Source organism: Corella eumyota, chromosome 2 (genome assembly GCF_963082875.1).
Source record: "Corella eumyota chromosome 2, kaCorEumy4.1, whole genome shotgun sequence".
Classification (NCBI taxonomy): Eukaryota; Metazoa; Chordata; class Ascidiacea; order Phlebobranchia; family Corellidae; genus Corella; species Corella eumyota.
The window spans coordinates 21,664,986-21,689,995 of NC_137491.1; the positions used below are offsets into that span (position 1 = coordinate 21,664,986).

General features: G+C 36.2%; 1 protein-coding gene across 3 annotated transcripts; it reads left to right on the top strand.

Annotated features, from left to right (window-relative positions):
- On the top strand, positions 1-24,156 carry LOC145743803 (dnaJ homolog subfamily C member 13-like). Of its 3 annotated transcripts, XM_082561848.1 has the most exons (53): positions 1-106; positions 648-723; positions 1,162-1,308; positions 1,376-1,471; positions 1,530-1,616; positions 1,971-2,021; positions 2,110-2,193; positions 2,356-2,478; positions 2,682-2,777; positions 2,835-2,993; positions 3,057-3,208; positions 3,455-3,549; positions 3,614-3,822; positions 3,897-4,004; positions 4,118-4,273; positions 4,643-4,750; positions 5,078-5,224; positions 5,282-5,377; positions 5,567-5,620; positions 5,691-5,848; positions 5,940-5,985; positions 6,395-6,502; positions 6,562-6,662; positions 6,859-7,018; positions 7,373-7,435; positions 7,574-7,783; positions 7,865-8,152; positions 8,361-8,460; positions 8,538-8,638; positions 9,014-9,235; positions 9,729-9,860; positions 10,146-10,261; positions 12,182-12,260; positions 16,265-16,397; positions 16,719-16,903; positions 17,202-17,393; positions 17,730-17,909; positions 18,063-18,218; positions 18,407-18,520; positions 18,610-18,726; positions 18,794-18,847; positions 19,426-19,555; positions 19,915-20,006; positions 20,079-20,253; positions 20,324-20,436; positions 20,605-20,774; positions 21,316-21,412; positions 21,479-21,601; positions 21,818-21,997; positions 22,517-22,804; positions 23,172-23,271; positions 23,508-23,618; positions 23,816-24,156. In XM_082561848.1, the coding sequence occupies exons 1-52, from the start codon at positions 36-38 to the stop codon at positions 23,576-23,578; spliced, it is 6,669 nt and encodes a 2,222-aa protein (XP_082417974.1). In that variant the 5' UTR covers positions 1-35; the 3' UTR covers positions 23,579-23,618; positions 23,816-24,156. The 3 variants fall into 3 exon arrangements, with proteins under 3 accessions (XP_082417974.1, XP_082417973.1, XP_082417975.1); XM_082561847.1 differs by having other exon boundaries at positions 23,508-24,156; XM_082561849.1 differs by having other exon boundaries at positions 19,477-19,555; positions 23,508-24,156.
- Positions 24,157-25,010: the final 854 nt, after the last annotated feature.

Below are 25,010 nucleotides of genomic sequence, written 5' to 3' on the forward strand. Positions count from 1 at the left end.
AGAAACCTTTGTAAAAATTGTTAGGAAATGTGAAAATGTCGCAAATAATTGCGGATAACGTCGATATTAATTGTTATTACACAACCAAACATTCATGGAGAGGAAAGTAAGTTTAAATCTTGCATAGAAGCACAAAATAGGGGTTGTAACTAAATATGACCAATGTATAAAGGAATAACTTATACTAAATGTTGTTAATTAAACTTTATCCTCACTTTCTAGTAAGAGGGTTGGGGTATGGATTGAACTGTTCAAATAACAGTTGTATTTTTATTGTCGTACGTTTCTACATGAGACTATGTTGGTCATATTTAGTTACAACCCTTATTTTGTGTCATATTCTTCTACAAAAGATTGTTCCAACTTTTTTGATTCTTGTATTATTATGAACTTAATTTAATTAACCTGTAATCTTATTAGTTTAAGTTTATTGTTTCCTGCTGGAATAAACTTAATAAATAAAACTTAAACTGTTAATAATACAATCTTAATTTTAGTTAATTAAACTTGTTAGATTTAATATTTTACTTATGAATAAATTATTAATTATGTTGATCTTATTAGTGTTAAATTAATGTAAAACTATTTTTTGTTGTTTATTAAAACTGGTTCCAACTTATTTGAACTAAAAACTTTTGAACTTTGAGGTACAAGAGAATATTTTCAGTTGGAAGTAAAGGAATCACAACTTACAACCCAACAACACTGGAGATCACCAATCAGGTGATTTGTGGAAGCTTTTACTAAGGCTCTGTTGTTTACATTTTAAAATTGTTTTTTTTCAACGTTGTGTGACAATAATAGAACGGCAGTTTGGTGTAGTGGTCAGAACACTTGGCTTTACTACATAAGGTCATGGGTTTGATCCCCACTGCTTTCATGCTGTAGTGTCCTTCAGTGAAACACTAGAAACAGTATAAACTCCTGCTGAGCCAGCAGCTTAATTATCGGGCAAATATAATCTATAATATCCCAAACTGTCACAAGCAACTCGAGATTGGGTCAGGGTAGCAGATGTCACTCTATGTTTAGGTCGTGCAGTTCCTTCCTCATAAAATCAACAAAAAGCTTTTATTTAATATTTTTATGTTGCCATAACAAGTATAATTGTACTTTGATTGTTGTTGCGATCTAATAATATTTAATTATGACATCACACAGTGGTCCTACAATGACTTAGCTGGAATATTGGTCGATAAAAAGTCGAAGGGAAACGAGTTTATTCTCAGTTTGAGGAAGATGGGAAAGAAAAACGAAACGATGAAGTTTTCAAGCGAGCATCGAGAATTTATAATCACCGAAACTTTTGTGAGTTTTTTTGGAATATTTAAAATTCTAGTTTGTTTTTATTTGTAATTTTAATTTGATTTTCTAGAAGCAATGCAGTTTTGGAGACAACTTCCATAAAACTTTGAATTTTAATGCACAGAAGTTGTCATGGAATGATGAAAGACTTTATGTTTTATTAAGGGTATTTGTAACATTTAATTTATTGTTGGGTAAACATTAACTACAACTAATTATTAAAGGTTGGAGCTGCTTCCTTGCACCAAGTTAATGCCGACAACCAAATATTAGCTTCCTACCACTACAAGGATATCGAAGAATTTACAGAGGTTATATTTTGTGTTGGTTTTAAAATTGGGGTCTTGGGTTTGATCCCCACTGCTCTTATGTTGTAGCGCCCTTGAGTAAGGTGTTATAAACAGTATGAACTCCTGCTGAGCCAGCACTTAATCAGCAGTATGATTATCGGGCAGTTATAATCAATAATATCCAAAACTGCCAAAGTCAACTTGAGACTGGTTCGGAGTAACTGATGTTACTCTATGTTAAGGTCGTACAGATGACCTTCCTAGATCGAGGATAAATATAAAAAAAATCTGTAAAAGTTTTAAAGAATTTTGTGCCAACTTTAATTTAAAAATATTGTTTGTATGAAGTGTAATGGCAACCCTGTTTTTAAATAGATATCTGGCAACCCTGGTAGTTTATTGGTCATCTACAAGTTTGGAAGAATGGTAAATTTATTTTATATTAAAAAGTGTTCAAAGTTTTCACAAAAATTGACTTTTAACATCTCATCAAAATTTAAATTAATATTTTTAGCATTTGTTCTTCAGTCAGAATGCAAGTGACATCACAAAGGCTTGCATTGAAGCCTCAATCCGGAATGTTGGCGTACAAATTAAGGTGAAAATGTTTGCTATCATAAATAACTTAATTATATGGTAGTTTCTAGAATGCTTATTACCACCAACATCACTAGAACCACCAACATCACTAGAACCACTATTAACTTAAACTATGACCTTGCTTGACCTTCAAACTTAGTTTATCCTCATTATTACACAGACTCGCAAGCAGTCGATCACGATGGAACAATTTGCAAATTATCGGTTTGGAAAGTTCAGCGACGACGATCACATCACTTCATTGGCCGAGTTTCAAGTTCAAAAACTCACTCACAGGAAGACTGTGAGTAAAACTCTAAGTTAATTTCAAATTAAAACTCACTCAGAATTTGTAAATTCAAATTTATTTATCTGTTGGTCATATTTAGTTACAACTCTTATATTGTTTTATATTGAATGTTTTTATATGAGCTTCTATTAGTGTATTTCCTTTTATGACCTCATGCTATATTATGACATCATAACGCTAATATTATGACATCACAGGAGCCGGTGCGACGAACCTTATGTCTTAGTGAGACTTGTATATTGGAGAGAGATCCAGCAACTTATATTATTGTGACCTTGAAACCACTTTCAGAGGTCAGTAACAATGTTAACAATTAGTTTCCCTCGTTTATTGTTTTAATTTCTCCCCAGATTTTCTCGCTTGTTCGGCATCCCAAAAACCCGCAGCATTTCATGGTTGAGTACTCGGACGGGACAAGAAGGGAATATTTGTCGACAGATCGAGATTCTTTGTTGGCAACCCTGCTCGACGGGGTCAGGGCTTCCGGGAACAGAGATATTTGCGTCAAGGTTCAACGAGTTTTTTTAAAATTTTTTTTACATTTTTAAATTTGTTTTAATTTATGTTTCCAGATGACCCAAACGAACTTGGGTCAAAGGTTGGGCCCTCTGCTGCACCCAGTGGACGAAGAGGTCGAGAGTTTGTGTTTAAGATTTCTTGCTCAGCCTCCAACTGGAAACTTCTTCGACGCGATCTCAAGATTTAATAATTGCGTCCAATATAGGTGCGGTTTATAGGGGTAATTGCTAAAAGGGGTTATTTTTTGGGGTGGTTGTAGTAGAAGAGGTGTTTTTAGGGAGTTATTTTGCTAAAAGTTGTGTTTCTTTTTGGAAAAGACGTCCTAGTGGACAATTTCTGTAATTTTTTCAGAGGCTAGTTGGGGGGGGGGGGGGGGTTTATTAAGTGCAAGGGTCTTGTTTGAGAAAGGGGAACTTTTAGTGATTAGTGATTAAATTATTTTTGTTGACAGTGGTTTACAGTGGGCAGTTAAACAAGATGGTTTCTTCTCAGAGAATAAAGAAAAATTAATCATCGGAGCCATTCAATCCTTGCTTGAGAAAGAAGGTAAACGCTCGTTAATCTTATTTTTAATTTATTGTGAGAAACTAAAAATCAAAACTTTAATTAGACATCGACCAAAGTGGGGTGAGCGAACAACACCTCGAGTGGCAGTTCCATGCATTCCGAAGACTAATCGCTTCCAAAGCTGGGTTTGTTTCATTCACGAACATTCCTCGATTTCGTGAAATTCTTGGAGTAAAAGTTTTGAAGGGATTGAAGAGGGATAGTGACTCTGTGACACATGCCGCAACCGATATGTTGGTTGCTTTGTTGGCTGTAAGTCACAAATAAGTCATGTTTGCTGTTGTAATACTTAAGCGATATTTAACCAAATATTCCTCGTGTTTTAGCCAATGCACGACAACTATGATCTTAGGCAGGAACAACTCAATAAATCCTCGCTTTTATCCTCAAAAACTTTCCTTGAGACTCTACTCAAGAAGTTCGAAGACAGAGTGGTTAGTCATGAGTAATAAGCGATCAAAGTTTCAATTTTTAACCCTAATTCTTGAATTTACATAATCGTTAACCTTGTTAAATCAACCTCTTTATCTTAACTCCTGTGTCCCAGCTGCGAGGATGTGGAGCTCTGGTGATCTCCTCCATGTTGGACTTCCTCTCCTTCTCGTTATGTTCCCCGTACAGTGAGACAACCGATGGGAAGTGCTTTGACCAACTTCTTCAACTTGTTGCTGATAAGGGAAGATGTTTGTTCCGGCTCTTCCAGGTAACATGGTCGCTTATAGGTGACTTTTCCTCATTAAAACTTTGTTGTAAATGTATAACAATGTTATTTTTCAATGTTTTTTTATATTGTTTATGGTCCCTCTAAAGTTGACATTTTAATTGCTATAATACAGCCCTAACTTTTACCTAATATTTGCCTGTGATGTTTACCTGCACAACACAAATGGCAGTTTTTTTTATTTTGTAGGTTTATAAGTTAGACATATTTATATTGTCTTTCACTAAACTCCATTATATGTAAATGTATTTATGACATAGTTGTTCAGTGTTGTTTACATTGTTACTCATTGTTACTAACCTTTGTTTTACATGGGATACATTGTAAGTAACAATGCCCTCATTGTTGCAGCATCCCTCGATGGCCATAGTTAAAGGAGCAGGATTGGTGATGAAGGCGGTAATTGAGGAGGGGGATTCGGACACAGCTGCAAGGATGCAGGAGCTCGCACTCGGGGAGGTAAAACTTCACAATAACAACTGGCACAGTGATGAAGGATGTTAAAACACTTGCTACACCACACATGAGGTTGTGGGTTTAATCCCCACTAATTTCATGCTGAAGCGCCTTTAAGTAAGGTGCTATAAACGATATGAACTTCTGCTGAGCCAGCACTTAATCAGCAGCGTAATTATCGAGCAATTATAATTTATAATATCCCAAACTACCACAGGCAACTCGAGACTGGGTCGGAGTAAATTATGTTACTCTATGTTTAAGTCGTGGCAACCTTCCCACATCGAGGATAAATAAATATTTTGTTTATCACTTAACATTATTGCACAGGGAGCACTTCCACGCCACCTCCATACCTCGATGTTCATATCATCTGCTGACGTCCGATTGCTGACAAACAGACAACTGAGCCGCCATCTTGTCGGACTTTGGGTCACCGGGCATCCTCCCGCCATGGCTCTGCTTAAAAGAATTTTAGTAAGAACAATTAACTTGTTATTATTTATATTATGATGTAACAAATGTTATTTACAGCCGGCCGGACTTTTGACTTTCTTGGACTCGGAGGAGAAGGTTCCGGAGAATGAGGAAGATCTTCTTCACATCAGGGACAACCTCAAAAGTGCAATCGTGAGTTCGACCTTGAACTTTTAATAACTTTCTTTTATTCAGTTTGGGTCACCTTGATTATTGCTTAGATATTGTTAATAAAAAGCAGGCAACAGTGGGAATTAAACTTGAGACCTTTTTTATGAACTTGTTTTTAAATCTGTAAACCAAAAGTTGAATTAATTATTTAAAATATTTTGTTAATTTTAGGCTCAAACCAAGAAACAATCGCAATGGAGACAACTTGACAGACAGCTTAAACAAGTTGGTTTCACATTTTATTATATTTGTATTTAAATTAGTTGGAGTAAATTAATATTATTTTCATCCACAGATTGATCAATTGTTACGCAAACAAGCAACAAACCTGAAAACTACGTGGAGGGACAAGATGGGGATCCAGGTCCAACAGAATCCACAGAAACCGATCACTTTAAGAAAGCGGAGGCAAAGAATCAAAAGTGAGGCCAACTGGGCTTTGTTTTACTACAAGTGAGTTCTTCTAATGTTTTAATGTCATGATTAGTTGTTTATTTATAAGTAGGTTGTTTAGTAATAATTAACATATTATTTATGTTTTTAGTTTTACAAAGGATCATGCAAAACCAAACCTAATATGGAATCATAAGGTAAATTTGCCCTCATTATAACCCATGTTATTTGCATTGACTTAATACACCCTCCTTTATTAAGAATATATTGTTAGGAATATATTAATTCATTGTTATTTCTGTGTTTGTTCACATTGTAATAGATTCATCTTTGATGTGAGAAGGTCGAATGCACGACTTAAACATAGAGTAACATTAGTTACCTCAACCCAGTCTCAAGTTGTTTTTGTCAGTTTAGAATATTATAGATAATAATTAGCCCAATAACTATGCTGCTGATTATCTGTTCAACAGAAGTTCATAACGTTTATCTCACCTTATCATTACAATATAAGAGCAGTGGGGATCGAACCCAGGACCTCATGTAGTAAGTGTCCTAACCACTACACCATGCTGACAGTTAAATTTATAACCAACATTTATTTAGACTCGTGAGGCTCTGAGAGATGCTTTAGAGAACGAGATGCGAGCGTTTCAGGTTGACAAAGATCTCGGCAATAACTCAACAATTGCTTGGAACCACTCTGAGTTTGAGGTAAGTTTGAGTTGAGTTAAACATTTAAGTTTGGGACCTTAAGTTAATGTTTTGTTTAGGTTCAGTATGAATGCTTGAGTGAAGAGGTTAAGATTGGAGATTATTACTTGAGGCTTTTACTTGAGGAGGAGTTTGAGGAAGCTTTATCAATCAAAAGATCGTGAGTTTTACTCAAATTTATTTAACTCAACACTCATTGGTTTGCTTTAAGTATGGATTGAAGAAACTTTTTTTTTAGATTATTGTTTTTGTGGCCAATAATTAACTTTTTTTGCCAAGACAATTTACAAAAAATTTTACACCTTTTCAATCTTATTAAATTGTTACTCAACAATGCGTTATATTGTTTCACATAGATATGAGTTCTACAATGACTTGTACCACCGCTTCCTCCTAACCCCGAAGGCCCACATGAAGTGCATGTGCTTGCAGGCAATGACGATCGTGTATGGGAAGTACTGGGAGGACATCGGAGCTTTCAACGACACGAAGTATATCGTTGGGATGCTGGAGAGGGTGGGTTACACATAAGATATGCTATGGTCACTTGCTATAAATAATTAAGAACACTTGGCTTTACTACATGAGGTCCTGGGTTCGATCCCTACTGCTCTCATGTTGTAGCACTTTTGAGTAAGGCGCTATAAACGTTGTGAGCTTCTGCTGAGCCATCACTTAATCAGCAGCGTAATTATGGGGCATTTATAATCAATATAATATCCCCAAACTGCAAAAGGCAACTGGAGACTAGGTCGGAGTAACTGATGTTACTCTATGTTACGGTTGTAACGTCAGCCTTCCCACATCAAGGATAAAAATATCAAGAAAAAGTTTTTAAATTATTTTAAAAGGCAAACATTATTTATTTAGTGTTCGGATCGGATGGAAAGAGATCGATTGATTTTGTTCATTGAGAAACTCATCAAACATAAGGTTAATATAAAGTTAATTAAAATCTTTATTAATTACAAAGTTAATTATGATGTAAGAAATCAAAATTTTATAACAATAACTGGTTAACCTAACTTATTGTTCTTTTATGACATCACAACGCTCTTGTTATTACCTCAGTCGAACATGAAAGATGTGATTGATGCGAATGGAGTCAACATCCTGGTGGACTTCCTCAGCTTGGCTCATCTCCACACCTCCAGAGCTCATGTTCCCACCCAGAGGAATGTGATCGAGGCCTCCCCCGACATGTTGAGGGACGGGGGGGAGAAGGAGTGGTACTTTGGCAACAAGGAGAGGGAAAGGTTGGGTCCGTACAGTTTTCAGGAGGTGGGCACATTTATTAACAATTTAGTAAATTTTTTATTGATTATCTTTTTTAATTAATTTTAATTAATAATAATTAAACAGATGAAAGACTTTTGGGAGGATGGGACTTTGACCCCAAAATCTCGATGCTGGGCTCAAGGAATGGACGGGTGGCGCCCTCTACATGCCATAACCCAGCTTAAATGGTTTATCCTCACCTCGGGGCAGTCTGTAATGAACGAGACAGACTTGGCGACGACGATTCTCAATATTTTGTTGAGAATTTGTGAGAGTTACAGTTCACGAGATTCAAATAACTCGATTATTCGACCGATTCCAAGGGTCAAAAGGTTGCTCAGTGAGAGCTCTTGTCTGCCACATTGTGTTCAGGTATATTATTTTTATTTAGGTTTATCCTCGATGTGGGAAAGTCGACTTTACGACCTTAACATAGAGTAACATTTGTGTCTTGGGTTGACTTTGGTAGTTTGTGATATTATGGATTGCAATTGTTTAACAATATTGTTGATAATTCCTTCATGCTAATTATATTTCGTTTAATTACTAATTATTTGTTGTCAACTCAAAATGTTTTCAGTTATTGCTGACCTTTGACCCAATCCTGGTGGAAAAAGTTTCTGTTTTGTTGCTGGCAATTATGGAGGACAACCCAGATATTTCAAAGATTTATTTAACAGGTTAGTTAAGGTTTCTAGTAAATCTAAAATATCACCAATTTGTAGGTCAGTTTGAACAAGTAAATGTTTTTTTGTAGGAACCTTTTTCTTTATATTGATGTACACGGGATCAAATGTTCGGCCAATCGGGAAATTTCTTCAATATTCCCATCTTAAACAAGCTTTTAGATCGGAACAAGTAAGTTCATTGGTTTTGTAGAAATATCACTTTTTTGTGTAATTCTAAGATGATGGGATTTATATTGTATTAAAAAAATGGCGTGGCTTATATGAGCTATCAGTAAACACTGGGCTCAAGGGTAATGTGGCATTGTTGTGGCTCAAACCTGAACCTTTTGGTTTTTTTGTAATCTTTTTATTAAATCAAGAAAAATATGAAATGTTTAAAGTAATAAAAATGCTCAGTTTAAGTAGTGTGGCGTTAGTTTAAAACTTTTGGTTTATAATTCTTTGCCATGACCAATTTTAACTTTACGTGACCATGCATAAAAAGTAAAATTAAAATTTTTTAATTACTTAAATTTTTTATTTTTTGGAATTTACTTTTCAACAGCAAGCCACAGAGATGTTGACACGGAGCATCCTCGGACACATCTTCCCGGAAGCGATGATCCACTATCTGGTGAACTACGGTCCTGACAAGTTCTCCGAGATCTTCCTCGGTGAATTTGATACACCGGAGGCAATATGGAGCGGGGAAATGCGGAGATATATGATCGAGAAGTTGGCACTTCATATTTCTGATTTTTCGCCCAGACTTTTAAGTAATGTGAAGGTAAGTTGTTAAAATAAAACCAACTTTTTTTCAATATTTTTTCGATCTCAAAAAGTCAACAAAAAACTTTAATTTTTGTAAATATTTAATTTTAGATTCTACCCTATGTTTGTTTTTTTGTATATATTTTTATCCTCGATGTGGAAAAGTCGAATGCGCGACTTAAACATAGAGTAACATCATTTACTCCGACCCTGTCTCAAGTTCCTGTGGCAGTTTGGGATGTTATAGTTTTTTTGGATGTTATTGGTTTTGATTTTTTTTAGTTTAGTTTGGATATTATTGGGATGTTATAGATAATTATGCTGCTGATTAAGTGCTGGCTCAGCAGGAGTTTATAACGTTTATAGCACCTTACTTAAGGGCGCTACAGCATAGGTACAGTGGGGCTTGAACTCACGACCTCATGTGTGGTGTAGCAAGTGTTCTTACCGCTACAACACGCTGCCTGTTTACACCACGCTGCCGGTTATATGTTCAAATTTATTTTTAGGCCTTGTACCAGTACGTACCCATCCCAGCAATAAGTTACCCCCAACTAGAGGAAGAGTTGTTTTGTAATATTTATTATTTAAGGAATCTTTGCGATGAAACAAGATTCCCTGATTGGCCAATTAAGAAACCGGTCAGTATTCAATTTTATAATTTGTTATTTTGGTTTTTAGGAATGCATTTTTTGTAAATTTTACATTTTTAGACGTCTTTATAAGCTTAAAAAAATAAAAACCAAGATGTGTTAATAATGGTCTTTTGTTCAATTTAGATATTTTTTTTTGTTTTTGTGACTGCAGTTTAAGTGGTTATTAGATAAAAAAAAATGTTGGTTTTATAAAGCTTTTTATGTGCCCCCCCCAAAAGTAGTTAACATCTTATGTTGTGCTGGTGACTGTTGATGTTTTGTATTGGACAGGTCGCCTTCCTTAAAGATTGTTTGCTGGCTTGGAGGAAGGAAGTGGAGAAGACTTCATCTGAGTTGAGTTACGCCGACGCTTACAAAGTACTCAACTTACCTAAGGAAAGAGCCCCGTAAGTGTCTAAGTTTTGTTTGCTTGGTGTCTTTTGTAATATTTAAGGTTTGATTATGACTGCTTACAAACCAGTAGAAGTCAAAACTTGTAGTGGCAAGAACACTTCCTACACTACATGAGGTTGTGGGTTCAATTCACTGATCTCATGCTGTAGCACCTTGAGTACGGTGCTATAAACGGTATAAACTCCTGCTGAGTCAGCACTTAATCAGCAGCATAATTATTAGGCAATTAAAATCTATAATATTCCAAACTGGCACAAGCAACTCGAGTCTGGGTCGGGGTAACATATGTTACTCTATGTTTAAGTCGCGCATTCGACTCTTCCATATTAACGATAAATAATATAAAACAAAAATTGAAGATATGATTGCTTTTGTTCAAATATATTAAACTAGTGGACCTGCCACACTTCGTGTGGCACTTATGTTGTACAGTTATCTATTAAGACCAGTCCAATTTTACCATGGCCTATATAAAATATTCTTTTTGAAAAATTGTTCTTATCGGTTCCTCTTATTTACTAATAATATTTTTATTATAAAATTTGATTAAAAATGAATTTGCCCTTATTTACATTTAACGCACACGCCGTCACTTATCGAATGTTTATCGCACATTTAAAGCACAATTTACCCTTATTTACATTTAAATTTGTTTTACATTTGCCCTTATTTACATTTGAATTTGCCCTTACTTATATATTTAACGCACACGTCGTCACTTATCGCCTTTACCTGTTAAAAGTCTGCAATAAATGAGTTTAAATATTTAAAAAATGCGGTTTTTGCTATCTTTATTTAAGGAACTATTTAAACCCGAAAGTACTAAAAAAAGATTTTGTTTTAAAAAAGCACGGTTATAACCGATCACAATTTAAATGAGATACAGTTAAAACGAAACAAAAGGGGCAATTTTTTATAAAGAAAAATAATTTAAATGGACACTACTTATTATAAATAAAAGTATTACAATCAGGCATCCGAAATTTCTGGGGTTAGATCCCCTAAAAGTTCTTCCGACATTGAATTTGCTAATTCTTGAGAAAGTACCAGCAAGTTTTCATCTTTGTCTTTAATATCTATTTCCATTTTCTTTTTATTTTCATTTAAATTGTTTAATTCTTTATTTAATTTAGTAATCATGGCTTGATTTTGATTATGCTGAGATGCTATAAATCTTTTAATTGTTCCAAATTCTTCCATAACGGTATGCATAATTTCGTTTGAAATTTGTACGCCTGTTTCGTTTTTATTTGTTAAAAACGCGACCATGGCTCTGTTTATATCCAGTTCTAACTTATTCTTTGTTTGATTAATCCTTTGAAGCATTTCTTCCATATTCAACAATATTTTAAATGTAAATTATCTGGTAATTGATTACTTACTAAAAAAAGGAAGAAAAAAATATTATTATTATTATTTGCAAAAAATAAATAACAAATTTTTACAATAATTCGTGTGCACTATTTACAATAATTCGTGTCAAATCAAACAGCCCAATTAAGTCAAACAGTCCAAGGTTTATTTATTTAAATATTTTCAGCAAAATTGTTTTAAAATTCATTAATCTACAAAATTTCTTGATATACAATGTTTCGTGTTGCTGTTGGGGGAAACCCAGATTTGCTTTTAATAGAAAATTTTATTTTATTTGGGTTGCCTACCCTTGAGGCAGCAACAAATAACTGCCCATGCGTAAAAAAAGGTTCCTCTAACCAGATACCTAGGCCCCAAATAAATTTGAGTTAAATAAATTTGGCACAAGCAACTCGAGTCTGGGTCGGGGTAACATATGTTACTCTATGTTTAAGTCGCGCATTCGACTCTTCCATATTAACGATAAATAATATAAAACAAAAATTGAAGATGTAATTGCTTTTGTTCAAATATATTAAATGACTCCATTTTTTTTCCAGGTACCAAGAAGGTGACGTGAGGAAAGCTTATTTCAAGATGGCGCAGAAATATCATCCAGATAAAAACCCAGAAGGAAGGGTGAGATTTATGTTCAGATTAGTATTCGGACAAAATTACTGCCCATTATGCCCACTCTATTTGGATTGTAACAAATGTTGGGGCCTAGTGTGACACTTGGTTAAACTGTCGGTTGTTGGGGCCTAGTGTGACACTTGGATAAACTGTCGGTTGTTGGGGCCTAGTGTGACACTTGGATAAACTGTCGGTTGTTGGGGCCTAGTGTGACACTTGGTTAAACTGTCGGTTGTTGGCGCCTAGTGTGACACTTGGTTAAACTGTCGGTTGTTGCGGCCTAGTGTGACACTTGGTTAAACTGTCGGTTGTTGGGGCCTAGTGTGACACTTGGTTAAACTGTCGGTTGTTGGGGCCTAGTGTGACACTTGGTTAAACTGTCGGTTGTTGGTGCCTAGTGTGACACTTGGTTAAACTGTCGGTTGTTGGGGCCTAGTGTGACACTTGGTTAAACTGTCGGTTGTTGGGGCCTAGTGTGACACTTGGTTAAACTGTCGGTTGTTGGGGCCTAGTGTGACACTTGGTTAAACTGTCGGTTGTTGGGGCCTAGTGTGACACTTGGTTAAACTGTCGGTTAAATGTTGGGGCCTAGTGTGACACTTGGTTAAACTGTCGGTTGTTGGGGCCTAGTGTGACACTTGGTTAAACTGTCGGTTGTTGGGGCCTAGTGTGACACTTGGTTAAACTGTCGGTTGTTGGGGCCTAGTGTGACACTTGGTTAAACTGTCGGTTGTTGGGGCCTAGTGTGACACTTGGTTAAACTGTCGGTTGTTGGGGCCTAGTGTGACACTTGGTTAAACTGTCGGTTGTTGGGGCCTAGTGTGACACTTGGTTAAACTGTCGGTTGTTGGGGCCTAGTGTGACACTTGGTTAAACTGTCGGTTGTTGGGGCCTAGTGTGACACTTGGTTAAACTGTCGGTTGTTGGGGCCTAGTGTGACACTTGGTTAAACTGTCGGTTGTTGGGGCCTAGTGTGACACTTGGTTAAACTGTCGGTTGTTGGGGCCTAGTGTGACACTTGGTTAAACTGTCGGTTGTTGGGGCCTAGTGTGACACTTGGTTAAACTGTCGGTTGTTGGGGCCTAGTGTGACACTTGGTTAAACTGTCGGTTGTTGGGGCCTAGTGTGACACTTGGTTAAACTGTCGGTTGTTGGGGCCTAGTGTGACACTTGGTTAAACTGTCGGTTGTTGGGGCCTAGTGTGACACTTGGATAAACTGTCGGTTGTTGGGGCCTAGTGTGACACTTGGTTAAACTGTCGGTTGTTGGGGCCTAGTGTGACACTTAGATAAACTGTCGGTTGTTGGGGCCTAGTGTGACACTTGGTTAAACTGTCGGTTGTTGGGGCCTAGTGTGACACTTGGTTAAACTGTCGGTTGTTGAGGCCTAGTGTGACACTTGGTTAAACTGTCGGTTGTTGGGGCCTAGTGTGACACTTGGTTAAACTGTCGGTTGTTGGGGCCTAGTGTGACACTTGGATAAACTGTCGGTTGTTGGGGCCTAGTGTGACACTTGGTTAAACTGTCGGTTGTTGGGGCCTAGTGTGACACTTGGATAAACTGTCGGTTGTTGGGGCCTAGTGTGACACTTGGTTAAACTGTCGGTTGTTGGGGCCTAGTGTGACACTTGGATAAACTGTCGGTTGTTGGGGCCTAGTGTGACACTTGGTTAAACTGTCGGTTGTTGGGGCCTAGTGTGACACTTGGTTAAACTGTCGGTTGTTGAGGCCTAGTGTGACACTTGGTTAAACTGTCGGTTGTTGGGGCCTAGTGTGACACTTGGTTAAACTGTCGGTTGTTGGGGCCTAGTGTGACACTTGGATAAACTGTCGGTTGTTGGGGCCTAGTGTGACACTTGGTTAAACTGTCGGTTGTTGGGGCCTAGTGTGACACTTGGTTAAACTGTCGGTTGTTGGGGCCTAGTGTGACACTTGGTTAAACTGTCGGTTGTTGGGGCCTAGTGTGACACTTGGTTAAACTGTCGGTTGTTGGGGCCTAGTGTGACACTTGGTTAAACTGTCGGTTGTTGGGGCCTAGTGTGACACTTGGTTAAACTGTCGGTTGTTGGGGCCTAGTGTGACACTTGGTTAAACTGTCGGTTGTTGGGGCCTAGTGTGACACTTGGTTAAACTGTCGGTTGTTGGGGCCTAGTGTGACACTTGGTTAAACTGTCGGTTGTTGGGGCCTAGTGTGACACTTGGTTAAACTGTCGGTTGTTGGGGCCTAGTGTGACACTTGGATAAACTGTCGGTTGTTGGGGCCTAGTGTGACACTTGGATAAACTGTCGGTTGTTGGGGCCTAGTGTGACACTTGGTTAAACTGTCGGTTGTTGGGGCCTAGTGTGACACTTGGATAAACTGTCGGTTGTTGGGGCCTAGTGTGACACTTGGTTAAACTGTCGGTTGTTGGGGCCTAGTGTGACACTTGGTTAAACTGTCGGTTGTTGAGGCCTAGTGTGACACTTGGTTAAACTGTCGGTTGTTGGGGCCTAGTGTGACACTTGGTTAAACTGTCGGTTGTTGGGGCCTAGTGTGACACTTGGATAAACTGTCGGTTGTTGGGGCCTAGTGTGACACTTGGTTAAACTGTCGGTTGTTGGGGCCTAGTGTGACACTTGGTTAAACTGTCGGTTGTTGGGGCCTAGTGTGACACTTGGTTAAACTGTCGGTTGTTGGGGCCTAGTGTGACACTTGGTTAAACTGTCGATTGTTGGGGCCTAGTGTGACACTTGGTTAAACTGTCGGTTGTTGGGGCCTAGTGTGACACTTGGTTAAACTGTCGGTTGTTGGGGCCTAGTGTGACACTTGGTTAAACTGTTGGTTGTTGGGGCCTAGTGTGACACTTGGTTAAACTGTCGGTTGTTGGGGCCTAGTGTGACACTTGGTTAAACTGTCGGTTGTTGGGGCCTAGTGTGACACTTGGTTAAACTGTCGGTTGTTGGGGCCTAGTGTGACACTTGGTTAAACTGTCGGTTGTTGGGGCCTAGTGTGACACTTGGATAAACTGTCGGTTGTTGGGGCCTAGTGTGACACTTGGTTAAACTGTCGGTTGTTGGGGCCTAGTGTGACACTTGGATAAACTGTCGGTTGTTGGGGCCTAGTGTGACACTTGGTTAAACTGTCGGTTGTTGGGGCCTAGTGTGACACTTGGTTAAACTGTCGGTTGTTGGGGCCTAGTGTGACACTTGGTTAAACTGTCGGTTGTTGGGGCCTAGTGTGACACTTGGTTAAACTGTCGGTTGTTGGGGCCTAGTGTGACACTTGGATAAACTGTCGGTTGTTGGGGCCTAGTGTGACACTTGGTTAAACTGTCGGTTGTTGGGGCCTAGTGTGACACTTGGTTAAACTGTCGGTTGTTGGGGCCTAGTGTGACACTTGGTTAAACTGTCGGTTGTTGGGGCCTAGTGTGACACTTGGTTAAACTGTCGGTTGTTGGGGCCTAGTGTGACACTTGGTTAAACTGTCGGTTGTTGGGGCCTAGTGTGACACTTGGTTAAACTGTCGGTTGTTGGGGCCTAGTGTGACACTTGGTTAAACTGTCGGTTGTTGGGGCCTAGTGTGACACTTGGTTAAACTGTCGGTTGTTGGGGCCTAGTGTGACACTTGGTTAAACTGTCGGTTGTTGGGGCCTAGTGTGACACTTGGTTAAACTGTCGGTTGTTGGGGCCTAGTGTGACACTTGGTTAAACTGTCGGTTGTTGGGGCCTAGTGTGACACTTGGTTAAACTGTCGGTTGTTGAGGCCTAGTGTGACACTTGGTTAAACTGTCGGTTGTTGGGGCCTAGTGTGACACTTGGTTAAACTGTCGGTTGTTGGGGCCTAGTGTGACACTTGGTTAAACTGTCGGTTGTTGGGGCCTAGTGTGACACTTGGTTAAACTGTCGGTTGTTGGGGCCTAGTGTGACACTTGGTTAAACTGTCGGTTGTTGGGGCCTAGTGTGACACTTGGTTAAACTGTCGGTTGTTGGGGCCTAGTGTGACACTCGGATAAACTGTCGGTTTATGTTTCAGGAAATATTTGAAGCGGTGAACAAGGCGTACGAGTTCCTTTGTTCCAAGAAGAAGAGAGTGAATGGACCGGATCCTCAGAATATTTTGTTGATTATTAAAACTCAGAGCATCTTGTTTAAAAGGCACAAAGATGGTGAGAAGGTTTTTGGTTATTTTAGTAAATTCTCTAATAATTTGCTTGGTGTTGGGAGCAGTTTAAAAATATAAATTTGTTGTTATGTGGTTTTAAAAAATTTAGATAACAAAAGTTTTTTTTAACAACTGAAATTGTTGCATTTTTGTTTTTTTTTAATCTTTAATTTAATGCTTATTTCTTATTGTACAGAAAGTTGTTTAACTATTTTAGTTTTGTTAACTTTTTTGCTACCCTTTTTTATATTTGTCCAAACAAGTGATTTAAAAATAACACAAAAAATTATCATAAAGTCAATTAACAATTTTAACTTTCCTTTAGAACTGGAGCCGTACAAATATGCCGGCTACCCGGCCTTAATCAAAACAATCGTCATGGAAACCGACGATGACCAGTTGTTCAGTAAACCCCAACCAATGTTGGCCGAAGCTACAGAGTTGGCGTACCACACCATCAACTGCTCCGCTCTTAATGCTGAGGAACTTAGAAGGGAGAATGGAATTCAGGTTTTTTATTTTGTGTTCAATATTGCTACAAGTCGATAACCTGGCCTATAGTCAGGATTTTAATTGTTATAATATGGTTGCAACTCTTAACTAATATTTACCCTGTAGTAATTTACCTGCGCACCACAACAACAGTTTATTTATTTTGGAGGCCTATGTCTTATTATATATCATCTATTAATTTACATATTGCTTTATCACATATTGCTACTGCCTATTTAGTTTGAATTTACCAGTTTTAAATATATGGTTTCATTTCTATTATGACATCATCTTAACCTTATTTATGACATCACAGATTCTTCAAAAGTCGTTTGGTCGATGTGTTTCAATGTTATCAACCTCATCCAAGCTGGAGGATATGGCGGTGAAAGTTTGTACTCATGTTTGTTTGTGTTATTGTGTTTCTGCCCAGTTTGATGAGTGCCGGGAGTTGTTCCTCCAGGACCATAATATTATCAGGGATATCTGCCGTATTCTTTATTATAAGGTTTTTATTTTATATTTGTATGTTGGCTAAGTTATTAAAATTGTTCTGGGAAGGTCCAATGTGCTACCTAAACATAGAGTAACATCAGTTAGACCCAGTCTCGAGTTGTCTGTGGCAGTTTGAGATATTATAGATGATAATTGCCCGATAATTATACTGCTGATTAAGTGCTGGCTCAGCAGGAGTTTATACCGTTTATAGCGCCTTACTCAAGGGCGCTACAGCATATTACTCCAGGGTAAATGGGTGGCTTTAAACCCAGGACCTTATGCAATAAAATCAATTGTTTTAAGCACTATACCATGTTGCCAATATAACTGGTTCAAAATTCCACAGAACCTCATGCCACTGTGTTGTATTGTAACCCAATGTGTGAGTGCTTTTGCCATCGACGTCACTCTGCAGACTCAGTTGTTCAAAAGTGGGGTGTTGTGCCATTTGTTGTTGTTCTTGTTCAATTATGACTTCACACTGGAGGAAAGTGGGGTGGAGAAATCTGAAAACACAAATCAGCAGGTTTGAAAAAAGTTTTAAATTTGGGTTTTAAATTAACTTCAATATTTAATTATCAAGTTTACAAAGTGTTTTAAACCTAAATTAATTTAAATTGAAATTTGAAGTCTTTTTTGAAATCTTTAAATCTTGCCAAAAATTAAAATTTATTTTTAGGAAGTTTTGAACAAATTGGCTCGTTTGAGCATCCACGCTCTTGCATGCTTGGCTGGTTATTCGATCGGGGAGACAAACCCGCTCATCCATAAAACTTTATCCTCACTTCTAACCCCGTACCTCGCAACTCAACTTAAAGGTGGAAAGTACGACGAGGTAAAATAATTTGGTTGAAAATTATTTTTAATTGTTTTTACTGTTAATTGTTAAGTTATTTTTATTTAAGTTTGCTGCATTAATGTAGAAAAAAAAATATAGTTAGGAAAAAAATGACAAATCAATTTAATGATTCAAAACTTCACACAAGATTTTGTAATACGGTCACTAAACCAATTAACTTTTAGGTTCTTAAAACTTTAAACTGCAACACCCGGAATCCTTACTTGTTGTGGGACAACGAAACCAGAGCTGAACTCAATGACTATCTTGTCAACGAGCAAACCAGCGTTATAAGAACGGTAAAACTTACCTAAAACCTGATTTTCTTAGCTTTTTTACTTCTATTTATTGGGAATTTTTGACTGATTTTGGTTATTTTAAATTGAAGGGAGTTTGTGACATGGATTTTGGAGCAAATTTCCAGTTTTCCTCCCACAGCAAAGAATTGATTATCGGCGAAATATTTGTGCGAGTCTACAACGAACAACCCACTTTCACCATAGAGGTCAGTGTTTAGGTGTATTGTTGGTTTGTTAGGGGGAATATTTTGTTTACAAATATTTTGTGTTTAGAAAGCTGAATCGTTTGGTCAACAATTAATCGATTATTTGGGATCGCAAGCGGAGGTAAATTGTTGATTAATTAATTAAAAGTTTTGCAATTAAAAATACTGAGAAACCAGTTTGTTATAGCTGACATTAAAACTTGATTTTAATAGATTTTAATTAATAGTTTCGTTAATAAAATTAATAATTAACTAATTAGAATTACTAAATTAGCGTTTACAAATTTTGATGATTTGTTTTGAAAATCTTAAACTATTTTAACCTGATTTACCTAATAACAAATTAATAAATTAAATATTAATTAGTTGTTTTTTGATTTTTCATGTGAATTTTGATGTTTTTTCAACAACTTGATATTAATAATTAATTGACAACGCTGCAAATTAATAATTGTTTGGCAACTCTTCACTTTGCCCTAATTGTTGGAAACGGTTTGGAAAAATAAAAAACTGATTTTTTGTGGATTTAAAATTTAACTTTTATTGTTAACATTACTAATTAAAATCTTTTGCAAAATAATTTAAATTTCTTCATATCTTCAACATTTTAAACTAAAACTAAAATTTAATTTAAATAAATTTAAAATTAAAATATTTATAAATGTCAATTCTGTGAAAAATGTTGTTTTACATGTTTAGTATTTGTACAGTTATATAACACTGTGTAATCAGAATAATTCAACTTTTAAGAAAGGGATTTCCGACCAGCGACTTTTAAATTGTCTCTACTCCTTGCAAGCTCTCTCAAATGTCATCAAAAACAACCCAGGTTTGGTTTGTAAATATTTTGGATTTTTTATTTATCTTAATCTTTGTTGTGGCAAGTCGAATGCACGACCTAAACATTGAGTAACATCAGTTATCCTGACCCAGTCTCAATTTTTCTGTGGCAGTTTAGAATATTATTGATCATAATTGTCCGGTAATTATGCTGCTGATTAAATGCTGGCTCAGCAGAAGTTTATAGCGTTTATAGCGCCTTACTCAAGGGTGTTTACAGCATAAAACCAGTGGGGATTAAACCCACCTTATGCAGTGAAACCAAGCGTCAATTTGATTATAGTTTTTGGATCATATTTCTTCTAATTAAGTTTTTTGTTAAATTTTCGAATAAAATTTATTCTCCAGGAACTGAAATTGTTTGCATCGGACATTTTAAACTTTTGTTCTCGCTGCTTCAAGTTCAAAACGCTTCAGAAATGCAACTTATGACAATCGAGGTTTGAATCTTAATTTGTTTTAATATTTAACAAGAAATTTAATAAATTCTAAATTTTTAACTTTTTTTTTAGCTTTTATCACAAGTCACAGGAAACCAGGCTTGTGTCGCAAACATCGCTGACTCCAAAGTCATGACCCTTCTTCTAACCACACTTGAGGCACTGCCCGAGGGTCGCAATTGTGTCACTACCATCACTCATGACCTTGCTTCCAGCACCAAGGTCGTCAAAGAAATGCTCAGTCAAGGTCAAAAAGTTTTTTTTATTTTTTTTAATTTTCTAAAAATAAGAAGTTTTAATAAAAATGTTTTCTGCAGGTGGTTTGTTGTATTTATTGAACCAGTTTTGCAATTCTAATGACAATGAACTTAGGGAAAATATTTCTGGGTTGTTTGTTAAATTGGCCGGGGATAAATTAAATGGACCCAAGGTAAAAACCCTTAAATTCCAAACTTAAAGTTTTATACAAATTTTGTTATACTAACTTTGGTTAATATGTTACTTAATTTAATTCAAAATATTGCTTTTAATTTTATTTATCCGTGTAAATAAAAACCAACTTTTTTACTTTTATAATTAAAATTGATTTCTTCTCCAGGTTCGAATCTTCCTGAACAAATTCCTTCCTTCGATCTTCATGGATGCGATGCGGGACAACCCCAAGGTGGCAGTGCACATGTTTGATGGAACCCACGAGAACCCGGAGCTGATCTGGAACGAGAAGTCAAGGAAGAAGGTCGCGAACACCGTCGTCAACATGACTTCAAGGTCGGTGGTTTAAGGTTGATTTTCGTGCTAATTGCTAATTCTAACACAATTTTAGTTGTTGGTTTACTTTTGCTACTCCAGCTAGCTGTTACTTTGTTTTAAATTGATTTCCCTTTTGGTTTCTACTGTTGGGAGCTTCTATGTTAATTGTTTTTCATTTCTTCTATAAAAAGAAGCATTCTGTTAAACTAACATATTCTCGGTTGTTAATTCACTTTTGTTACTACTTCTAGCGGGTCTTACTAATTACTACACAGGGCCGCACTTAACCACATAGGACCGCACAGGACCACACAGTAAGTGTGTGGCTTTGTATTGCCCTGTGTGGTGATAAGTAAGACTGCTGTTAGCTCCGAAAACAAACCATGAACTGATGTCAGTCACAGATTACTGACATGTTTTTAAATAGGTCTTTCATTGAAAATCATATGTCTAGAAACAGTATTTACTGGTAGTAAGACATTTTATATTGCCCCCTTCCACCCCACTATGGAAAATGTCCTTTACAAAAACATTTTGAGTTAAATTAAATTTTGTTTAGGTTGTATCGAGAACAAAGCAAAAACCCAGATGTCGGATGGAATCTCCCGAACGATTTCAAAACTGTTTTCACTGATAATGACATCGATGAAATGATGGTTTGTGATGTCATAATTGCTTTATTGTCGATCTGTAAAACATTTAACCTTTAATATTGTTTCAAGGTCGGAGGAGTTTACATCAGATTATTCATCGCACAACCAGGTTGGGTTTTCCGGAATTCTCGGCAATTCACGATCGATATTTTCGACAAATTCGTTAAACTCATCAACGACAAAGTTATTCAGGTTTGTTAAAAGTTTTGGTTCTTAATAACAAACAGCAGTGGTAAAAATTTTAATCATTGTTGTATTGGGTTTACCCTTGAAATAAGGTTAAAAACATGTGATTAAGCATAAAAATATCGATATTTTTTCTACTGGTTTGAACATTCAATATCAGGCCATATTTTTTGTAAAAAAACTTAAAAACTGTGATGTTTTTATGTTAACAAATTCTCCCAGGGTGAAGCATTGGAAATGGTGACCCAAGCTATTTGTTCCCTGCTTGGAATGCAACCGACGTTATGTGAGATCGTGGCCTCCACCGGTCACATCTCAGCTTTGTTTAAGGCCATGCTGGGCAAAGAGGATGCTGTGCATAAATCTTGTATCTGTGTTGTGTATGCTCTCAGTGATAACGAGGTAGGTCGCTTGCTTTTGCTCAGCTACATTTATTTATTGCTATTTTTAAAGTTAGTAAAATACCCTAGGTGTGGTAGTTAAAACAAATACTGTCTAAAAAACTGTATATAACTACGCGAAAATAAAATTTATCGCGGTAATTAAAATGCAAAATCCCCGCTGTTTTGAAAAAAAAATTTTGGCCGAAGTGTCCGGGGGCCGAAGTGTCTGGTTACCAGTTAAAACAGTTAGTTTTGTACAGAAGATTGGTTTAATTTCCACAGCTTTAATGCTTTGGTGTCCTTGCATAAGGCACTTTAACTGATATGAACTCCTGCTGAGCCAGCACTTAATCAGCAGTATAATTACCAAACAATTATAATCTATAATATCCCAAACTGCTAAAGTCAACTCGAGACTTAGTTGGGGTAACTGATGTTACTCTACGTTAAGGTCGTGAAGTCGACCTTCCCAAATTAAGGATAAAAATAGTTGTAAGAAAATATAACGGTGTTGTAATGTTATTTTTGTACTTAACAGAGCTGTGTTAACGACTTCTCCACCACACCAAGCATAAAACCACTCATGCATGCGATGAAGTCACGCATTGACATGGTCGGTCAAGCGTGTGAAGCCCTCCATCGCATGTTCGATCGCAACCAATCACCACCCTTGATGAAGCAAGTCATTGAAGCAGCATTGGTGGGTTATTTGTTGAGGTTATTGGAAGGTTATGGGTTGGAGGGAGTCGAGAATGTGGCCGGGACAAAAGCTCAGATCGTGAAATGTTTGAAAGCGATGCTGAAGAGTTTGGAATACGGGGAGGAAGTAAGATTGTTGTTTAGTTTTGTGAAATACAGTAGACATATGTACTTTTATTTATTTTGGTAGAAGGCTGACTTCACTACCTGAACATAGGGTTTATTTCCCCGACCCAGTCTCAAGTTGACTTTGTCAGTTTTGGGATATTATAGATTATAATTGCCTGATAATTATACTGCTGACTCAGCAGGAGTTTATACCGTTTATAGCGCCTTACTCAAGGCGCTACAACATTGAAGCAGTGGGAATCAAACTAAGATCTTCCTGTAGTAAAGCCATGTGTTCTTACCACTAACCTTAACATTAGATTTTAAATGAAATTTAATAAATTTTCTGGTTTTGAATTTTAATTTTTTATTCTGACGTGTTTCAGATTAACGAAGAGTTGTCAAAATCCCGGGTTTGGGCGACCTTCAAAGATCAGATGCATGACCTTTTCATACAGGATAGAAATGTGGCAGGTTATCTAACAGGTGAATATCTTGTTTTGTTGTTTTTTTAGTTGTTTTATTAATTGAAGGGGACCTAATTTTTAATTAGTTTTTAACCATTTTTTAATTAAAGACCCAATCAAAATTTTTTTAATCAATGAGAACCTGATTCAAATTTATTTACTTACCCTTTAGTTTTACCTTTATTTTATATTTTGTTGTTTATTTTCTACTTATACTGATTCAAAGATTGCTTAAATCTTAATATTTTGTTCCAGGGGGGCCAACTGTTGCCGGGTATCTCACAGCAGCACCCAAGAAACCGATGCCAGAAGCTCCTCCAGAGTAAACATCCCGATATTAGGATCATCAGCTTGAAGCTCTTCCTAGTAATCTATTTCATTGTATCTAGTATTTAAAATATTCTTGATTGAAGGTTTAATTATGACTTTTACAGATTTTATTATTATGATATTAGCTGAATAAGAAATCATTCTAATTAGTTAATTGATTGCTGCTGTGATTAAAATTCATCTTGTAAGATATTAACAGTTGTATTAACTTTATTTATCATTGAAAACATTAGATTCCTATTAAAACTTTACACTGGTTGCTTGATAACAATTCCAATTATGTGCAATCTAATGAAGCAGTCTTTAAATTTTAAGATTTTTAAAATGTTCCTTTTTCTGATTAAAAATTTGATTTTTAGTCTTGTGTGCCTGGCTGTTATTATTACACTGATATTTTATACATTTTGTGCCAATTTGGGGTCAAGTGATTTTTGTTTTGATTTTGTAAACTTAAGGGTTGATTTTTGAAGTTTATTATTTAAGAAAATTCTAAATTATTATTTTATCATTTTTTCATGCAATATTTTAGTCGAGTGTGATAACTTATATAACGTTAATAAATCATTATTCTAATGACAAACAACGGTCGTTAAAGACTCGGGTGATATTATAAAAATTCCTAAAATTAAGTTAATTAAAACAAAAATATAAATTATTACTGATATATGCCCGTTGATATTGTATTTAGTGGCCAAGTTATATTTAGCATTTTTAGACTTATTAAATTATTAATTATATATCGTGAAAGTGGGTTGATCATTTTCCATTATATTTAAATTCTTTTACGATTTATTTTTAAAAGTTTAAGATTTTATTATAGGTTTTCTTATCTTTTAAAGTTGCTTATTTCTTTGATAATAAGTATAATATATTTATTAATTTTAAACAAAGGAAATTTATGCAATAAATAAAAACCGTAACTTTTGTTTCAACGTAAACCGGTCACAAAAAGTGAAATCCCTGTTTAGTGAAATAAAGAAAAGTCACAGGACCAATTTTGCCAACTTGCAATAAATTCTCTTAAGTTTAACTTCGATATTTTAAGCGTTTTTCTTAGATTTACTTTAACTTAATTGTTTTATGGACAATATATTTATTATTGAATATATTTTGTGTTTTATAAAGTCTTTTTTGAGGGGGGTAATTTAGTTGGTTCGATGGGTTTTAGTTTTAAATTTTAACGGCAATATAAAATTATCGAATTACTTTTGTGCTTTTCAGGCTTTTAGAATTTTATAACAAATATTTAAATTATCTTGTCTTTGATTTTTTTAATATATTTAATTTGGTATTAATTGCATTTTAAGTCTATATATAAAGTTAGTCACAATCTAAAAATTGCCAGATTGTACATTTTATGCAGTCTGACATAACCTGCTGACTTGTCCGACTGTCTGATTGTTAAAGCAGAACAACAACCAATTTTTT